Source organism: Pagrus major, chromosome 22, assembly GCF_040436345.1.
Source record: "Pagrus major chromosome 22, Pma_NU_1.0".
NCBI lineage: Eukaryota > Metazoa > Chordata > Actinopteri > Spariformes > Sparidae > Pagrus > Pagrus major.
Genome location: NC_133236.1, coordinates 8,406,889 through 8,428,341, shown reverse-complemented (window position 1 = coordinate 8,428,341; position 21,453 = coordinate 8,406,889). Strand labels below are relative to the sequence as shown.

Here is a 21,453-nt window from a genome sequence, read left to right as displayed (position 1 = left end):
TGATATCCATCAGCAGACCTGTGGTGGAAAATTACAACAAATATGTGTCCTTGAAAGCCACATTAAAGTCTCAACTTGGTCAGATTGGTTTTTCTTCCTATTTAACAGCTGCCCGAAGACTATTTTAGCACTGGTCTGGTTAGGTTTAGGCACAGAAATCACTTGGTTAGGGTTAGGAAAAGATCATGTTTTGGCTTAAAATACCTGTTCCGGAAATGTCCTGACTTCTTGTTAAAATACATCATTATTTTGTTCCCGTCAATATGGTATGTATGACATTTGAATGTATCAGTGGTTTTAGATAATTTAACTGCTGATATTTTATTCCTGCCACCTGGCTGGTTACCTTGTGGCGTTTTTCAGCACCTTGTGGACTTCATTATGAATTAACTAATTGTCGAACTAATCCACAAATGACATGATAATGACAACAATCATCATCTGCAGCCCTACAGTTTCATATGGTGACATAGATACTCAGCAGGCCCTACTGCAGAAGGGTTTAATGTCCTCGTCCTGCACCCTTTTTTCCCAACCAGTGTTTTCAGAGTCAGAGGGAATGGCACGACTGCAGACAAGAAGATAACGCTCAGATGTGATTTTAATAATCCTGCTCAGCCTCTGATGTTTTTCCCAGGGAGAACATTTGATCCACCTAAATCTCTGTGCAGCAGCCTCAGGGGAGTCACGGCCAACACACTGCAGCTGAAACAGAAACACTCAGCGTGTTGTGAATCATTGTTTTTCACTCTCTACATGTTTACCCTCCTGTTTTCTTCCAGCTCTCAGTCCTCACTGCATTGTTTAATACCCCTCCCTCACCCCCTTGTTTGCTCACATCAGCACTATCTCCAGCTCTCTCATCCTCTGGGCTGTTTGATTATTAGAAGCTAATTAAGGCAGCAGAGTTTGTAGAGATCAAATCCTTTGTTTTGGTCCCAGGTTTCCTTTTTAGAAAACATGAAAGCCTGCAGATAATTGTGCTTTATTGATTTGTTTTTAATCAGAGGTTGTGGTGAGAGAACCTTTGGAGGATGTGTGAGGTTTGGATCACACATTTAGAGGTTTCAATATCAGTTTCTTCCTGATGTAAACAGAATCCTTAGTCATTTCTGTAGTTTTGTACTTGTCCGTAGGAGGGCGCTAGATGCTAACTGAGTCTGCTGTGTAATGCTGAAAAGATCAATTATGATATACAGAAACATGGAATGCAGCCACAGATATTTGACATTGCTGTGCAGTGTTGTAAACTGACTAATCGACCTGTTTTTGCATGTCTTACATGTTATTGGCACGCATGGACATTTTTTTTGGACAACCTGTGCACCAATGTCCAAAACATGTCTGTATCTGTGATTTATTAATTCATTATCTATCAGTATTTTTTTCCCTTTGCTTGGACATCTTACATGAAGTGCAGATAGAGACAAAATATGCAGAGATTGAAGATGCAACAAAGGTCTCCAGTTGGCATCAAATCAGGGACATTGCAGCTATACAGTGTGCATATTAACCACAAAGACAGAGCATGCCCGTCTCTGTGATTTCTACTTCCACTCCAATATCACAAAGGTAAATTGAGTTTGGATTATAGAGCTGACAGCATTAGAAATACAGGAAACATATGCCACTTTAAAAATAAGTAAGACAAATTCTGAAAACGAGGAGATTCTTGCTTCAAGTGAAACAAGTCCCTATATTTCACTGAAAAGTTACTGTCTAGGTGATTGTGTCTTATGTGAAGTGTAATGAAATATTTTGACAAGAAATTTGACAAAACTGTGGGGTAAAAAACAGCAAGCAGCAAGAGACAGTTTCCAGAGAAAGTGTCCCCATTGCTCTGGACCTCTGTGGCCACCGAGTCTTCAACACTCCAACAAAGTAGACACTTTTAAAAGTATGCTGAATCAGCTATTAGCAGTTCCTGTTTAAAATGTACACACTGATGTAGAGATGTGTGAAGTATCACCGGATGACTTTGATCCTGAAGTAAACTTAAATACTTATGAATTTCAAGCTAATTCTTGAGTTAAGTAGCATCTTTATTTGTATAATTTCGAATTATGGAATTTATTCATGATGAAGTTTAAATCTTCCTGAAGTCACACTAAATCTAAAAATAAATGTATCATCTCTGCATGTTTAGAAATTGCTGGGTTATGACTCAAAGAAGGAGTAATACTTTTATCTCCACCTCTGTGGACCTCTTTTTAGCCTGGCTTTTACTTGTTCGTCTTTTATTGTCTTTTATTGCCTTAGTTCTTTAGTCTTAGTCATGGTTTACATCCTTTTATCCATTGTGTATATTTATTTTATTTCAATGACTTTTAGTTATTTTTAAAGGAGACATATTCTGCTCATTTTCATGTTAATCATTTATTGTTGTTTACTACTAGGATGTTTGGTGCTTAAAAAACACATCAGTTTTCTTCATACTGTCTGCAGCTGCAGTTGTGTATTCCCCCTCTATCTGAAATGCTCTGTTTTAGCTGCTGTCTCTTTAAGACCCCCCTCCTGAATTCCCAGTCTGCTCTGATTGGTCAGCTCAAGCACGCCTGACCCAGCACCACTGACAACAACTAAGCAGCTGCGTAAATCAATTATTATGAGCCAAACGAGCTGCAGACATAAATAATGACATGTGTGACATGGTGATGTATTGTGATGTCACAAAGTCGCAGAATTAAAGGCGGGGCTACTGACGAGGCATTTCAGGAGCAGTGTTTTCTGTAGGAGAGAGGAGCTTCTGTTGGTGCGGACTTTGACCTTTTTACTTCCTAGATCTTTTACATGCACAAGAAGCTATAAAACACTGAAGGAAAGGGGAATAAAACTAACAAAAAAAGTTATATGTCTCCTTTAACATTTTATCAATATTCTTATCGATCATTTTCTTGTTGCAATTCTTAAATCTTGCAAAATAGTTTTCTCGGTTTTCTATTTTTGTTTTTGCTAATTTGTCTGTGCTGTTTTGATCTTGCTCCATGAAGCATTTTGGGCTGCATGATTGATTGAAAGGTGCTTTCTAAATAAAGTTCAACCAAAAACCTATTCTCTCGATAATCCGGAAAACAAAATATAAAACCGTAGTCATTGTCACTACCTGTAGTCCAGACAACAAGATATATTAAAACTCAATGTAAAAACCCAATGCTGGACACTGTACACTTTGTTTTGAGTTTAAATACCTTTCTCTATGTCCAACACGTGTGCTATAATATTTGAACAGGCCATGGAAACATCATGAAACATATCTGAACATGTAAGGTCTGAAAATTAGTTTTTCATGGCTGTTTAGCAGCATTGATTAATAGTCACACAAAGCTCACACACACCATGGACAAATGAATGCTACAAAGCAGAGATAAATAGCTTTTATTTTTGTGCCTGTCACAAAGATGACAACTCATACTGTCACAAACAATTCACAGTGCTTGAGTGACTGGAAACCTCCAGAAGCGGTGGTGAAATGAACACATGCTATGAAAAATGTAAATGATGAGAAGAAGTCGAGAGCTACTGCCAGATATCACCAAGATGAAGTTAATGGATGAAATGCAAAAGAGGCATGCAAAGACCTGCGTCATGATGGTGGAAAATCAAAATAACATACATAAAAAAAACTGTAGGTCTGAATGAAAAGCAAAGCTGTTGTAAGAGGCGACATCCCACACAGAGTCCTGTTTGTGCATGTACTGATGAGGCCTGTAACTAATATTTGGCAGCAGATTTGGCCACAAATTCAATCACTGAATCGTTGCCATGGCAGCATACATATCTAGCCCTCAGTTCTTGCCCCCTGCTGTGGAGGCAGAGGCACAAATCGTTGACTTCCTCAGCTCGATTTTCATCGACTGGCTCTCGGCCCGCGACTCTAACCTCGTCACCGTCGACACGCCCAGAACTGCCTTGCTGCACGGTTTCATACCTTTTGACATAGGGATCCGTGTGGCCGCGCTCCGAGCTGACTGCACATCCGAACTGGGCTGGAAAATAAACAACATGAGGAGACAATTTGAATGATAGAAACACAAAAACACAGAGTTGATCTTTTGTCAAATGTGTTGACATGTGAGCTCCCCAGTAAGAATGGTTTTGGTTAGCCCTCTTCCAGGATCATACGTAACTCAGACATCTCACTGTGTGTCTCGTAAACTTTGTTACAGGAAGAGTGTTGAAAGTACGAACGAACATGATGGTAGGCAATCATCTTAGCAACTTTTAAGATGGGAAACACGATGCCAGACAGGTGCACGACTTACTCAAAGAAACTCTCTTCTCTCTTTGATTTAAGTTAATAAAAAACATGTAAAACCATGAGTGCTGCACAACTGTAAACCAACATGTGACAACACCCAGTGGTTTGTGGACTACGGTTTACAGCCTCAAGTTTGGCATCACTATCTTGTTTTTTTGGAGACAAAAGTGAACATATTTAGGCATGATGGTGCTTTATATGATATCCTGATTGGATCCAACTAAAAACTCAAGGATACACTGTGGTAGCGACTTGTCAATCACACTAAAGCATACCCTGCTTTATCATCTATTTTACTCTAAACGGGACAATAATTTTTTTTTAAAAATGAACATCATGTTGTGTTGAAGAAGACTTGAAACTAGAGATAGAAAAATATTCCCTAATATCCAGAGGGTTTCTGTTGAAGGCTTTGTTCGGACTACCAGGAAAATTCGTCCACCTCACTCAAATCTGTCTTTTGGCTAATCCAGAATGTGTCATGATTGATTTTAGAAAGTCTTGAGGTGGTTTATGCGATTTCAATCACATGTCTGCAGATATGTGGCAGTGTGGCTTTTCAAATCAGATTTCCAAGTGTCTTTTGCGTCACTTGCAATGCAACACACAACAACGATGTTAAATCCAGAAGTGTGTATAACGGAAAAGATCTACCCCCCTGACTTGACAATGTGATTGTTTGGAAGGCAAGTTTATAGAGCTCTAATTCTCATGCGTCTTTGTTGGAAAGCTGCGCCACCAGCATATGTAGTGACTGACGCCTACGTCGATACCACAGCAACATTGAGAGTCACTAACACTCAAGTGAGTGAAAGTAAGGTGTGATTTGAGAAACAAATCTGTTTTGCCTGCAGTCTGAACAAAGCCCAAGTGTCCGAAATGTCCAAGTTACTGATGGTCCTGAATCAGCGCTGGAAACTTTTGATTTGGTGACCTGAAAATCATCAAATCAAAGCTTACTGTCACATGCCATTTACATGTTGGGTAATATTATAGTTTGAGAGTTTGACCAAGGCTTCTTATCTATACATTTAACTTTCAAATCCAAATTCCACACTTGCCCGTTGCCCGTGTTTGGTTAAAAGGAGTGAATTTGTCAGTTGGTAAATTTGTGTCCGTCTATACAAGAGTCTTCAAAAGGCCTCTCTGTGATGTGGAATCTGAAGCATGTCAGATCATTCCAGTGTTAGTTCATACCAGTGAGATCATGTGTTTATAAATCCACTGTTTTATACCTGGAGAGAGCGCTAGAAAGATCTAGGGAGCACACACCACCTGTTTTCATTTTGAAACATTTCAGAAGCAACTGCAACGTAAAAGATTAGACACGATTCAGATATTCTATTCAACATGTTCAGAAAGAACTAAAGACAGAGGATGTTAAAAATCTCCAAAGCTCTCACCACTGACTGTGTCGGCCTGGACGATGCAGAGGTGATGGGTGTGATCGTTATGCTGCTTGTCATTTTGCTCGGAGTTGTCTTTACCGTCGACGGTGTTCGTGGGGAGCGGAGTACCGTTCCTGTTGGCATTTCCTTGCTGCTTTCTGAGCCATGACCGAGCGTCATCACTGGACTACTGCAGCCCTCGGCAGGCCTCTTAAACTGTGAACCCAGGTGGATGTGGATCTTGTTGTCCTCTGTTGTGATGATGTTGCTCTTGCCGTTGTATTTCCTGTAAGTTGCTAGCCCAGGTTGCTTCTCTGGGGTCATCTTGATCACTGTGCGGCCTGTGGTGATGTTGTGAGGTTCAGGTGAAGCACACGCCTCAGCCACAGGAGTGGTGCTGACTGTGATGATGGACACCGGCGACTGAAGGTTGTCAGAGCTGCAGCCGTTGGTCTTCTCTGGACTCTTGGCCCTGGAGATGGTGGTTATCTTGACCGGAGATTTGGCTCGATCAAGATCACAGGCTTTGCTCTTGGAGCTCACGGTTGTGGGCTTTGGGACGATTGTGATGCGAGGTTTCTGGAGGCCAAGAGTTGGGATGATAGTGGTGCTGGAGAAGAAGTCCTCAGCTCGAGGGCTGGTGATCTCCAAGGTGGCAGTGCTGTTCCCGGGATCCGGGGTCACTCTGATGCGGAGTGGCTGTCCTGGCTTTGGAGACATGGTCATCTCAGGTGGATGGAGCAACGATGCCCCGTTGGTCTTCTCAGGAGTCGTCTGAGTGAGAGTGATGGCCTCCTTCTTCTTCATCCAGGGTATCCAGGATTTACCTGCCCCGAATTCTGCTGATGCTGGAGGGTATCGCTCAAGAACTGTTGGCTTTTTTAGTCCCTGTTGTCTGAGGTTGCTCATTAAGTGGTTCTCCTCAAGGACTGATTTCCGGATAAAGCCTGCCGCTGTCTCATCCTCAGCCGGCCCACTTGCCATCACATCTGTCTGCACTGCTGTGGAGGTAACCGGGACATTAACCATCCTGCTGCCGTTCATACTCGGCCTCAAGGCGCGACTGTATCTCTTGGTGGCTTCCAGCTCCTTGGTAAGATTTGCAACTTCATGGCTCATGCTCTTCTTCTTTTCCTCCTCTTCCATGAACCTCTGCTGGAGGACAGAATAATCCACCTGCAGCTGGGAGAGCTGGTCCTCCTTGTTCATCAGTTCGTGGATTTTCTCCTTCAGGGCGTGAACGTCCACCTGCAGCTCTCTGGTTTTAGCCTCTTCCATCTTGCAGCGAATTCTGAGCTCAGCCTCCGGACCCATGACCTCGCCTTTCTCGATGGCCTTGTTTCTTGCGATCTGACTTTTCATGTCTTCCAGCTGCTTAGAGAGGGCGTTTGCTTTGTCCTGCTCTGTTCTGAATTTCTTCTCCAGCAGATCATACTCATCCTCTGTTTTCATTAAATCTCCTTCTACCACCTCGAGTTGTTTGAGCCTGCTCTTCAGTCTTTCGATTTCTAGCGTGAGATCTTTTATTTTGTTGTCTTCATCTGGATTTCTGTTAATATCCTTGTTGGCCCACTTTCTCTGCATTTCCTTCTCAGTCTCCTCAAGTCCGTCCATTCTTATTTTCATGCCGCTCAGCTTGGTACTCAGCTTCTGACACCTTTCCTCTTCACTTGCAAGTTTAGTTTTTAACTCGTCTTTCTCTTTGATGAGAGTTGTCACTTTAAATTCCATTTCTGATTTGAATTTGAGAAGTTTTTTGCTCTCCTCGATCAGCTTCTCTGTGACCTCCGTGACCTTGCCCTGCTCTGCCTTGAACATCTTACTCAAATCGTCACTTTTCTGTTCTTCCTGTTTAAGTCTCTCCGCCATGTTTTTTCTTTCATCCACCAGTATAACTGTAAAGGACTTCAACTTCATGAGATCGTCTTTGAGGACCATTTCTGCCTTCTCGAACTTCGACTCTGAGCTCTCTAGTTCTTTCATCTTTGTTTTCACCGTCTCCAGCTCACCGGCCAGATCCTTCACAACACGTTTCTCTTTTTCCAGATTTATATGAAGCTGGGAGCACTCCGTTTTGCTCCGATTGAAAGCCCCCTCTAGTTTTTCCAGCTCAACCATCCTCTTCTGCAGTTTGTTCACTTCCAACCTCAGCTCCTTGCTGTGGTTCTCCTCATCTTGCAGCTTCTTCTTCAGCTCCTTGCACTGAGTCTCTGTCTTTGTTATCTCCTCATCCTTGCCCTCCATCTCCAGCACTCTCTTCCGCAGGTTCTCTAGCTCGGCCATGAGAGACGAATTCCCGCACTCCCCTTTGCTGATCTTCTCCCTCAGCTCCTGCAGATCCTCCTCTGATTTATGCAGGACTTTGTTGCTCTCCTCCAGCTCTTCAATCTTTTGTGCCAGTCCGGACAGCTTCAGTCTCAGCTGTCGGCTCTGGGACTCTTCATTGGCCAGTTTGGCGGTCATCTCCTCGTGTTCCTGTGCAAACTTTGCTGCTTTATGCTCCAGCTCGTCCTCCAGCTTGAGGACCTTCTGGCCGTCCTCCTTGGCGGTGTCACTGACCGCCGCCAAACGCTGCTCTTTCTCCTGCAGCTTCTGAGTCAGGTCCTGGACCTTCTGGCTCTGTTGGTCGATCTGCTCGATATGCAGCTGCCGCTCGTCTACCAACATCAGGGCAAAGGACTTTAGCTTCACCAGCTCCGCTCTGACCTTCTCCAGCCTCCTGCTGTGGTCCTTGTCTTTACGAGCCTGGTAGGCCTTTTCCTGCTCCAACAGCCTTTTGAGTCTGGGAAACAAACAGAAGAAATAAAATAAAAAATGAGTTGGTGTTAATATCAAGCATGTTTTCAACAAAATAGGACTGGGTTTAAAACATATATTTTCTGATTCAAATCAATTTGCATTGAATGATCCGATATTGAGTCCTGAGATTGACCTTTTAATATAGGCTATACCATTTCCCTTGGATGCGTTATACAGCATACAACTTGTATTTGTTCAGGTGCTCTGGTGGAATGAGGTCACAGCGTCACGTCAGAATTCTGTATTGTAACTGAAATATCCTTAACCAAATCACAAATCGAAACGGAATCTTGTCCATCAATTCAGGAAATCAGCGGCATTGATCAATGTAGATAATACCAATCCTGACTTAATTTTACACCAGAATGTTTGGAAATGCAAACATGAAGAGCTGGACCCAGAAAATGAAGAGTAAGTTATTACAAAGCATGTCTGTATCCTCCCATGACTCCAGCTGACAGTACATGGTAACCTAACCTTGGGTGACCTTAAAAGATGGTGCACATCTCTGAAGCAGTCAGACCAGCCTCAGAATGAGAGCTTTAACCACCTGATCCTGGATGTGGAGGCAGGCAAGCAGAATAAAAGGCAGCAGCAGGATAAGCGAGGGAACAAAGGGAATAAAAGAAAAGAGGCAGATAAGGGCTTGAACTCGAGTAATTCTCTCTGACGGGGCTTATCCTGTCCTGTCTAGAGTTCAGTAAAGGGAAGAATTAAGGCTGCAGGTCAGGAACTCCACTAATACGCAGGCGTGTTGAGTTGGGAGCTTTTGGGCTTTAGTGAGCTGAAAGTACTGATAGAATTTCATTTATATGGGTGTCAACGGGCTCTATGATGGTCAAAAGTTGATTCAGAGGCTTTCCAAGTATGTCAAAAGCAAAATTGTTGATCTAATATTGCATATATCCTATTGATTAGGAAATAAAGAGTTTTTGGAGCACCAGAAACACTGATCACAAGTGATAAAACAACTCTGTAATGTGTCGGCTCGGACAAAAACTGAACATTTAGAATGTGTTTCTGTATCAAATTGGCACACTTTCAGGAAGAGCAAAAAGCTTACAGACAGAGTATGGGAATTATTGAATTGTACAAATGGGGGTAATGTCAGACACTTTCGAACAGTCGCTCCTCTAAAGAATCATGTCGTTGCCCTAGTTGTACATGAAAAGTGATGGGAGCAGTCAAGAAGTACTAAAGGATCAAAAAAGAGAGCTTGACAGTGAAGTTCAAATGCTGACTACGTTCTCACCTACATACACCTGGTTAATCACTGCATGAAGAAAGTGAGAATGTCAGATTGTCAGTTTCGGAAAAGTTACGAAATATGTCCCAATTCAAACATCAGAAAGGTGTGGGGACAGTTCACCTGCCATTTCATCACACATACAGGTATTTGGGGGCGGTGACCAGTCCATCATGTTGTCGGAGGTAAAAGAGGTAATCGGCGATGAGATTGGACTGTCATTCTGGTTATCTCTCTGAAATATTTCTTTTTTTCCACTGCCAGTGATAACCACAGTGAGGTGGTTTGAGGCCTGCAACAACCATCATCCAATGAAAAATGACAGGAGCTCCAGATATGCATTTTTTAATTTCCTGGGCCATGAAAAGAGCCTGAGAGAAGAGCACTGTGGCGATGAATCGCTCTGTAGGGACAATCTAGTTTAATTTTTCAAAGTTTTTGTTTATAGTGTGCCGGATCACTTGGCTGGAGCACAGAAATGCAATGACATGACATGAACATGTTCGGCATAAAAGAGATAAATATTAACCATCCATATCCATGATCCATATCTTCTCCTGTGGTGTTTCTTTGCACCTCAAACAGATTAAACTACAGATGAAAAATAGCCATTTTTACTCATGTGTTACCGTGTTTTACTAATTTTCAATGTCCCTTCTCAAATAAACTAAACTGAAAAATATAAATTGTGCAAAATTTTGATGGATTTGTCATTTTGTATTCTATTAGAGTAACTTAACACTTGGCTGAAAAGCAGTGTTTTGCCGCCCTCTCTGGTCAAAGGCTTCAAGTCTGTCAGAAATGAGTGTGTTCATGAGCGTCCGCTGTTACACCTGTAAACACACCCAACAGTGATGTCAAGTTAAACCAGGTTTAAACATTTTCAACTCTTGCGGATGCATCTTTGCCTCGCTCTGCATCAGCTTGAGTGAAACTGCGTCTAAGTTTATCCACTCTCGTCTTTCCACTGACTTTACAAGCAATTGTGCCACATCCGAAAAGCAAATCCAGTTTCTAGACGGCTCACTACTGTACCTGCTTCAGTGAGAATCTTCAAATTTAAACTTGCATCGGCCGACCAAACTTCTGTGATAAAGCAACAGTATGAGGCACTGCAGAGCTGCCAACAGAGTCCTGAGAATTCAACCTGCCACAGTTAATGTCCTGTTGATGTTTAACTAATCTCTGTGGGAGTCTGTGAGAGAGTCTGCTGCAGTTTCTCCTTCATGTGGGTCAAGCTCAGTCCCATCAGACACTCGAACACACAACCAGGTCTCAGCACTGCACAACAAGTGTTCCCCCAAGTCTGAATCAAAAAACAAGTCCCACAGCTCAGCTCAAAACGTCCTCCCTCGAAACTCTGCTCAACTTACCAACCAGTTGGGATGCAGGGCAGGTTGATCCATATCTGACAGTGTTTTTAAAGCTGAGCAGGAGCCAAGCTGCTGCTGCTGCTGCTGCTGAGACTCAGGGTCAGAGAGGGAAGGAAGGAGGGGCTCGACTCCGCAGGGAATTAGCCATCACATTCCTAACATGTCATCAGCGGACAATGAAAAAGGTGAAAGTTGTGCTAAAACAGCAGCGCTCCGCTGGCTGGTGATGTCATCCACTCCTCCATATATGGCTGAAGAGGCCCTGCCCTTGTTTGGACACTGAGGAGGAGGGGTCCAAACCACAGGAGGGAGGCTTTCAACAAGTTCTCCCTCTTATTTCTCCCTGTTCTGGTCTCCCTCTGGGGAGGAGGGACGACCAGGCAGCAGGTGACATAACACATGAAGCCACTTTAAATCCCTCTTTTTTTTTTCCTCTTCCTAAAATGTTGCTCCACTTCGACCTAACTGTCTCCTGTCCGTCTCGCAGCCTGCAGTGTTTCCATAGAAACGAGGCAACAATGCAAAGCGAGAGTTTTTGTTTTGGAGAGGACAATGCCAGACTCGCACAGCCTTTCTCATTATAATCCCCCTGTATCGTGCAAAGGGAGAAGACATGGATATAAATTCTCCATAGTGGCTGGATTGTATGTGTGTGAGATCATAGCTTCAGACAGCAGAGGAGGCCTGTGGTTAACATTGCAGAGGCTCCTAAATGAGCCAAATATGAGCAGTGCAAAGAGCTTACAGCTGCAGAGGCTGCACTGCCCTCCATTACTGCAAATACATGTTACACATAAACATAACCCGGATGTGAGAGCACTTTACATTAATTGCCGATGTTCTGTGGCTTAAATACTTGCACTTATGTTGGCTGCCTGTAATCCTGTAAATGTGATGTCTATTGAAATCCACATTTCAGCTCTTACTGATTAAAGCCTCTGAATAAAGTTATCTTCGGTTAATTTCCAGTGACATGGCTTCTGGTTTAATCTATTAAATAATGTAACTTTTGCAGGTAGATTTAATCTTCATTTATAAACTTTTCTCAACGTAAATCTTGTTATTGATGTTCAAATGTAAAAGCAGAGTAGAGAGAAACCCTCCCCCTATTGATTGTAGAAAACAGAAAACAGAAAAGGCCACAGTTGGGAAAACAAACCACCACTTTGGTCGACTCCAAACTTAATATCTCAACAACTATTGCCGCAAAATTTTGGACACACATTAAAGGTGTCCAGAGGATGATGTGTACTGACTTTGTTGATCCCTTAGTGTTTCATCTAGCGCTATCATCACGTCGTTTTTCTCGACATACTTGTGTCGAATATCTGCAAAACTATTGACAATTCCGTCACACTCTGCTGTAATTGGTTTTCAGTGCTCACATGGATGTATCAATAAAACCTGGATACAGTGCCACCGCTCAGCTTCCAATTATGCCTGGTGGTCACTCACAGTATTGCAGCACAAAATTCACCTGCAGCCCAAAAACTGTTTTCCCTATAGATCACCATTATATAAGAGACGTCTGTAAAATTGTTGATAGGACACCTCTAACTGCATTTGCAAAACTTTCCACAAGCCGAGAAAAGTAATTTAAGTACGGGCCAAGTGGGAACTTGCAGGCGGAGCCAGCAGAAAAAACATTACTGCGCATATTCATGTAACCAGGAAGTGAACCCTGACATTCGAAAACTTTTCTGGTAAATGCACCAGATGAGCAGTTCTCAATGGACTGGATGGGTGCCATCTTTAAGTCCAGTATCCAGGTCTTTGTACACATCCATGAGAGCCAATTAGCAAAAATTAGCATGCTAAAATACTAAACTAATACTTAAGTGAACATTAACATCAGCATGTTATTGTCAAGTTTTCATATTGACATGAGCATTTAGCTCAAAGTGCCAATGTACCTTATTACCTTGTTCACTACCCAGTTTTAGCATGCTAACTTTTGCTAAATAGCATGAAACATAGAATACAGCTGAGACAGCAGCAAAACTGCAACTGTTTCACACTGTTTACTGTCTAAAATTCATGAGTGAAATATTACTCAGCAAGCTTTGAATGTTTTGAAAGCGTAACCTGACATTGCTTCTTTATTCATGCTCACTTGACCACCGAGCGCGTGCAAAAACTGACGCTAGAGGTGTTAGCGAGCGTCATGAGGCTTCAACCGATGACCAGAGCTGCAGTATATGACGAGTTGGGAGTGAGAACATATTTTTGACACCAGTGAGTTGGTTTTAAAAACCTTGCAAAGTGTCTTAAGTGTTAAATGTATGTTAATCCTCACTCTTTCCTCTGACATACAGCTGATATCGCTCCCCCTCGCTCTCAGCATGCTCAGTATTTGTCATTATAACCTCGTTGGCAGATGATGGCTCTGCAGAAAGCCTCTCTGTGCTCGGGTCTATTCATAGCCTTGGTGCTGACAGAAGCCTGTCAGAGAGGGAGAAGAGAGCCCCAAACACTCATAAAACCGAGCCAGGCTGAACCCACAGCAAACACGAGAGCAGGAGATGCTGATCTACAGCTAATTATAGTCGCAATAATTAGCATCCTTATTAACATTCTGAACAGACGAGTCAACAAGAACGCTTTGACACCGAGGAGGCACATTTGTTGTTGGGGGATAAAAACAGGATTTCTTTTCAGGCTGCATTTTAACATGAATCAAAATTCTCCACCGCTGTGAAATTACAGAGAATCAAACCTACATTTTTCTGAGGACAGACATGGTTTACTGGGTAAATCGTAGCTTCTCGAACCACAAAAACCCCTGCCAGACTGGGATCAAGCACTTAGAAGTCACCGTCCCTAAAGAAAAAGCTCCCAAACTTGAGTGGAGGATACTGTTGTGTGTTCTCGTGCAACCTAAAAGTTCAGTTTAAATGCTGCTAATTGAAGTAGGAAATACGTCTAGAGAGAAGCATGGTTTCAGATCATGTCACGAGGAAACATTTTGAATGAAATTGCAAACTGTAATTGAGCAGGATTCTGAGGTGCAGCAGGTTTCTGAGTTAATGAAAGTGGTCCTCTGGCGTATTTGTCCGTGACAGCTGTTTTGCAAACACAGCGTCTAATCGTGCAGCGGGATCTGAGCTGGGAGTGACATCACCCTGTGTGTGTTCAGGGTCGACTCATTCACTCGTGATATCACCTGCAGTGAATCTGCACGCTGACTGCAGCCAACAGGAATGTGTTATCAGAGCGAGCCGAGAGCAGGGCTGGACCACAACAAAGACAGGAGGAGCTGGATGTGGACTCTCACCATCTCTACAGACTCTAAATTGACCCTAAAGATGAATCAAAACCTCTGAAACTGAATAATCTACAAGAACTGAACATTAAAAGTGTTTTAACATTAGCGACGAGATTTCTTGTGAAGTATTATCTGTCAAATATGCTTAAAATATCATAAATAAAAGTTACAAGGAAAAGGACTAAAAGGCTGGGAAAAGCTGGGCTTATTAAACAGATACCAGACAGGTGTGGAGGGAAGATCAGGCGGGCGAAGAGCACAAGAACACAGGAGGGGAAACAGAACACTGGAAAAAGGGCAAAAGACACCGGAAAACCCAGAACATATAAAACACACATACAATGAAACTAAAATGACAGGACCATGACACACTGAAGGTCTACTTTTTCTACAAACTCAAATAATTCAAATTCTCCTGCAGCTCAGAACCTGTAGGGTTTAGTTGAATCATGGTGGCGTATTGTGCTGTGCTTACTCGATGGTTTGATATGACACGATTCATCACCCTTCCCATCATCCAAAACCTTCACGCTCTGGGTCTTATCCGAGCACTTGACCACACAAAAATAAACATGCATCGTCTAATGGTTTTCAAGGACAATAAACTTTACATCATACATTTTTGCAAACACATGAGGGTTTCTGAACAAAGTCCAAGACTCTGAGCCTCACGTTCATCACATACAGTAGAAGATGGTACCGCTGTGTTTTCAAAACGGCAGTCTGTGTGTGATCTCAGCAGATCTGTACTAACTTGCTTCCACCAGGCTCAGATTGGCATCTTGCTTCCAGCTCTGCTGTAGATGCATCACACTGGTTTTGATGTTTATAAGTCTGTTTATCACGTTCTCTCTTTCACTTTTTTGGCTACTCCAGGGCAGCTGAAACAACCTGTAAATGTGACTCATTATCACTTTATAACGTTGATATTGTTCGCAAACAGCTACTTATTTACACGTAGACGCTTTACAAGCAAATATGGAGCAACTTAAGCAATCAAATTCAACATTCGTTCTTCTTTTAGCTCTGTTTTTGGTCTCCACCAACTCCTGAGACAAACATCTTGCTCTTTAGCTGCTAAATGCTCCATGATGTTCACCAGCGAGTCTCTCACTGTGTCTGTCTGCTGCTGAGCAGGTGGTGTACAGCGGGTTCATCACTGAAATCAGCCTCCTGACTGGAAAAAAATAAGTAAAGTTGTGGCTGTCAAACCAAAACTTTCAGCTAAAAAATGCTAAATTGCTCTGTGGATTTGAGGGGAACTGCAGATTCAGATGATAATCAATCATACTCAACACATCATGTAGTTTTATCCATTGTTAATATAAAAACAGATTATAGTTTTAACGTTTGTCTCCAAAGCAATATGTCAACGTTTAACTAATTTGTGTCTCAAATTACTTTTAGATTTTTTGATTAAAGTTAACTTTTCCTCCTGCACCTTTTAAAAAAGAAACTTTATATTTGTAAGATGTTTTTAAAGATTTACTTTCTCTGTAGGAACCAATCGGCTATAGGAGCTGAGAGTAAAAGACAGGAAGCCAGAAAATACTGAGTGATGGATTGTGGGATGTTGGTAAGCAGTCCCAGTTGGATACAATAAATGTGTACGTTTTATACATATCACATCAACAGCTCTGCAACACGTGTCATATCATCTTTAGATTTAATGTATATGAGCTGACGTTCATGACAGGATGGGATGGTGGTGACAAAACGTTTCGACATTTGTAAGGATGAAACCGCTGGATATTTTTAATGAGACATTGTGCTGTCCAGCTGTGTTTGTGGTGACAGAACCAGGTATTTTGATGATGTCTTCCGAACCCTAACCAAGTGGTTTTTGTGCCTAAAGCTAACCAGAGCATAAGCACGGCGTTGTCACCACATAAAACTGACCCTAAAGAAATATTAAGTGTGTTGTGGATCTTTTCCTGACAGTAAGAAACATACACAATCATTTCAGCCTCACTTTTGAGAACTTATTCTGTTGAATAAAAAAGTATGTAAATGAAGTTTTGATATGATTATTGAAAAGTTTCAGATGATGTCCTGTCCTAATGCTCAACCTGATCAAACCCAGAATGAGACCCATGACTGGTAACAAAGTGAGCATGGAAACACACTCTAACACACACACACACACACACACACAGATGGAGGCCTCACCTCTCCCTCTCCTGCTCCAGCAGGTTGGTGAAGTCGTCGCTCTTGTTCATGAAGTCGGTGTGTTTGCGTTTCTCGTTGTCCAGCTCCATGACAGTGCGGCGGTGACATTTCTCAGCCAGCAGCAGCTGCTCCAACATCCGTCTGTACGTCTCCTTCTGTTTGTCCTCCAGACGGTCCAACTGACGGGAAACACGTCAACACTCATTATTAACGACAACTCACACTCTGACACCACATCTGCCAGACCATTAGCCACGCTCATGGTGATGTTGTGTTTGTGGGGTAACAATGAAGCAGAGAGACTCTCTCCACACAATTATGAGCTTTATTCACACTGTCCACAGCCTGCAGACCTCACTGAGCATAGATAATCATATTTTCAAGAAGAAACCACAACAAAAGAGATGATTTGAGGCTCTGATTTCACTCCTCACCCACATAAACTGCTCTCTAAACTCTGAAATCACTTTAAACAAGTTTTTATTTATTTATTTATTTGATTACTTTTTAAATTTAACCACTGAAGTATTTAAACACTTATCCTCATTTTGGTTATTGTCGAATTTAGCTACTTGCTGGATGCTCCTGTTTGGAAGAAGAAGAAGAAGAAGAAGAAGAAGAAGAAGAAGAAGAAGAAGAAGAAGACAAATAAATACATAAATAATAAATCAATCAATATGGCATTTAATGCACTACAAATAATATAAACAAATAGGCATTCATTTACGTAAATGAATGCCTTGATTGCATTAATTTAAATGTATTTATTCATTTAAATATCAATTTATGTCTCATTCCACAAATTAAAGAATGCTTCAATTTATTTTGTATATATGTTTTTTTTATTTTGGCAATATTTAAATATTATTTAAGATTATTTTTATATTTTTGTTGTGCATTTACTGGCATATTAATTTATTTATTGAGACATCTGTTAGTCCTCGATACTTTACATTGTATGGTTAAAAACCCTTAGACTGCTTCTGGTATTTTTTAGATGCACTATTTTTCTACCAGCGTTAAAACAGCATTTGTTACTTTAATTTGAAACACTTCTGCCTCTACTCCACTACATCTCAGAGGCAATTATTGTACTTTTCACTGCATTATATTTATCTGACAGCTTTAGTTACCAGTTACTTTTATGAATTTCAAGTACAAAACATGACCAAACAGTATATACATTGTTTAAATGAGCTCCAAGGGTCGAAGGGTCGATGACATTATTCTTTGTTTCATGACTCCCCATTGAGTCTTTCAGTCAATAATCCCAGCTGACACCCTGCTGTATATTCTTCTCGTCTCACCTCGGCCATGGGTTTCTCGTACACGTCTTCAGTGCTTTTGTTGCTGACGGTGAACAGAGTGTCTCTCTGCAGGGCCTGCAGGGGTTTGGTGGGGACGGAGGAGCCGTAGTGAGCCTCCAGAGTCTCCGGTCTGGTTCTGTCCGTCTTCAGCAGGCTGATGATGTCCTCTCTGGCCTGAGGAGACACAACGGAGGGTTTGATGCTGTGTATACACTTTAACTGGGAAACATTAATGTCATGTTCTGAAGAAGAAGAAGAAGAAGATGATGATGATGACGATGAAGAAATAAAAGAAGATAAAGATCAACAAAAAGTGCTTTTCAAATAAAACTTTATTTAAAAAGCACTTTTGCATGCAGAAAATCACAAACCAAGAGATTAAAAACACGCAATAACCCAATGGTTAAATGTAATCAGTACAAAAAATAAGTTTCAGGACCAGCATGAAAAGCCAAATCCATTAAAATAAAAAATACAAAACAGAATAAAAGCAAATAAAAAAGATAACTCAAGATCAAGAAGAAATACTGTAAGCTCTCCAATAAATATAAAAACTGTTCTTTGATTTATTTGTTTGTTTTGGAAAAGCATGAACACAAATAGATAAAGATCATCAGCTGTTAGTGGCTTCAGTCCTCAAATATAAATATTTTAAAATCCATATCAAAGGTCACAAGAAGCACATTAGTGATTTACCCTCACAGTATTTTGAATTCCTTGGACATTCTGTTTAATGTGGACTTTGACTCTGTGAATATTTTCACAGTGATGCTCAGACATCAGCTGACTGAATGAATGTGATGCTGTTCCCATGTGCATCCATCATATTAGCTCATCACCTCATCACTGACATCACATGACTGAATATGTCAGGCAGGTAAACACCAGCAGAGGGAGCTGTTTCACTCATTCTACTCCGAACTGTGTCTCCTCTCATACAACAAGGCTGTGACACACATTCCTGCACAGAGGCAGAAAGCATCAGCAAACCTTTGTACATTCATACAAAGACAAAAAATGCATCTCTGAGCTATGAGACGATCTGCTTCAAACTTACTGGAAGCCATTTTTGGGCTCCAATATCACATGACAATCGGTCCTCAGTACCTGGTCCCTAAATCTACATGCATCTGAGAAAAAATACTTTTTTTATGCACAATCCATATGAACGTGATCTAATGCACAACACGGGTCAAAAAAGAAAAGGTGAGCCCAGATGCAGGAGATGGCAGGCAGGCAGATCTGAGGATAAACGTTTATTCAAGACAAAGACAACAATTTGACAAAGACCAGACTAATAACTAGACTTGAATTCATGCTAAATTAATGAGGGATGAGGTGCAGGTGGGGAGAGGTGGAGAAACACAGGTGAGGAGAATGAGTGGAGGAAACAAGAGGGTTGGTCTGTCTCTCAATATTTTCTGATTTGCTGTCTGTGTCTCTCAGCTCCAAGCCCATTGGCTCCAAAGGTAAATATCACAAATATTATGTTTTAATTTTTTTAAAAAGGCTCGCTGTAGTTTTTCTTAAACAAACAGGAGGAGAAAGTGAATTTGTTGGGGACTATTTTCAGCAGCGGATCAATCCACATGTGGTGCTGTAGTGAGTATTTGTGGCAGCAGGACAGTGAGTGTGGGATTGAGTCAAAATAAGTTGAATTCAATTGTTTTTATTTGTTTCCGGACAACAATGGAGCTCTATGTCTCTGAGAAGATATACTGTATCAGGCTGTGATACACACAGTACTTGTTAGTAGATAATTCACTGAGTTCACTGATACAGAGTCTGTAAAACTGATGTATCTGAAAGTCATCAGCTGAAATAAAGCAGAACAAAAGCATCTCTTCCTGTGTGAAATGTCCCTCCATGTTCAGTTTTTATCTGTCCCGTCGCTACTGGAAAATATTTCACACGCCCAAACAGATGGAAACAGAGGGTGAGGCAGCAGCATCCTGCCTCTCTGGAGAGGCCTTTATAAATGTGCCTCCATCAGAAAATCATTATCAGACTGGAACCCAGCAGCAGCCGGTGGGCTGTTTCCTCACCGGCAAAGGTTATTTTCAAAATCCATCACACACTCAACATCAGAAATGTAATTCTCTGCAAAGTCATGACAAACTCCTCTGTTTTTATAGTTTTATAAGCTGCAGGCGCTGACGACATCATCACGCTGCTTTAAGGTGAAAGAGGAAGATGATTACCTGGATTTTCTTCAGACGGCACAACAACAACATTTTCCTTCATCGTCAGCTGGCACGGTAACCAAGCTGTTGGATGAAGTCCTTCATCATTTCCATCAAGAGCCCTCCCTGAAGCTGTTTATTGAGTTATTGATCAGGTTCAGTGACTCAGCATTTCCCTCGCCAGCTTCTGATTATTCTCTCTTTAAGTTTTAGAAAATCACTTCTGGCCATTGGAGAGTTAAGATTCCCAATCTACCCACTAAATTAAACTATTTATAAACTGCTCATTGATGAATTCCATCATTTGAGACAATGTTAACCAACCAACAGTAGACCAGGTGCAGCACAGATGGCTCTGTTGGTATAAAACGTCAAAATCAGAGGAATTGTTTCAGGTGACTACTGTCTGATGTTAGGTAATTAAACAGGACGAGGACACAAGACTCTGACGGACATTAATTGTGGTTAAATCGTCGGAACAAAAAAAATATTTGGTTCTTTGATAAAGAGGCTGTGGAGTCTGGAAGGTGTCATGGAGGAAGTAATGAGTGCACATGATATAATAATTCATGCTCTTGGTTTAATATAGTATAATACATTTTCGTCCTTTCTGGCAGCACATGCAGATGCAGCGACCAGTAGCTCCTCCAGATGATGCTAATTTTTTGCGTTTTTAGCTGTTATTTTTCCAGCTTTGTTGATGAAACACATACAGAAATACTGCCATCATCATTGGAGAAGAAAGCATGTGTTTTGGATTAAGAGTAGCGGACTTTGAGACCATCACGGCCCACGGGGTCTTTCGACCATCCAACCTGACTGTTTGGACCTCCCCCGGGAGGAAGACAGTTGGAAAAAGAGCCATGCTAATCTAACTTGGTTTAAGGCTGCTCCTGGCTAATGTCTGGTCACAGGAAAAGGAAATGGATTAAATGAGACATGCAAAACATTGTGAAATCAGACTGTTGGGCCCATGGACACCTGTCTCCACCACAACATCTCGGATCGGACTGTGTTCTGAGCCGACAGAGCGCAGAACTACAGCTGAACGAGGAGAGGTGGACTCTGTGTTTATAACATTGATGCTTGGTGCTCACTCACAGTCAAAGTTGATGGACAGTGTTTCCCAGATGTATAAAGCTTTAATGTAAAGATGGCGACCACATTATCATCACCATCATGTTGCTGCTGCTTACATTCACCCTGACCCAGATTCAAAAGATGACCTACGTGTTTTGTATTCATCTCTTTAAATAACTGTATATATGTTCTATGTTTTCATAGCATGAAGGAGTTTACAAACTTTCATTTCGTTATGCGACCCTGTGTTGTGTAATGACGAATAAATCATTTGAACCTAGCATGATTACCTGATGCCTGATGTGGTTTCTCCACCAAAACCAGAATAAAACAACCCAGTTGCCAGAATAAATGTTGGCAACAAACATTTCAGCAAAACATGGAT

The 21,453-nt window shown here is 41.6% G+C and overlaps 1 protein-coding gene across 1 annotated transcript in view; it reads right to left on the bottom strand.

Moving 5' to 3' along the window:
• Positions 1-3,359: 3,359 nt before the first annotated feature.
• The window catches only part of filip1b (filamin A interacting protein 1b), a 39,047-nt gene continuing 20,953 nt past the window's right edge, over positions 3,360-21,453 (bottom strand). Inside the window, exons 3-6 of the mRNA XM_073492238.1 lie at positions 17,806-17,979; positions 16,499-16,677; positions 5,662-8,428; positions 3,360-3,986 (exon numbers count right to left, since the gene is read on the bottom strand). Of these exons, the coding sequence (XP_073348339.1) occupies positions 3,786-3,986; positions 5,662-8,428; positions 16,499-16,677; positions 17,806-17,979 (3,321 nt within the window). The 3' untranslated portion in view covers positions 3,360-3,785. The remainder of the gene's footprint in view (positions 3,987-5,661; positions 8,429-16,498; positions 16,678-17,805; positions 17,980-21,453) is intronic.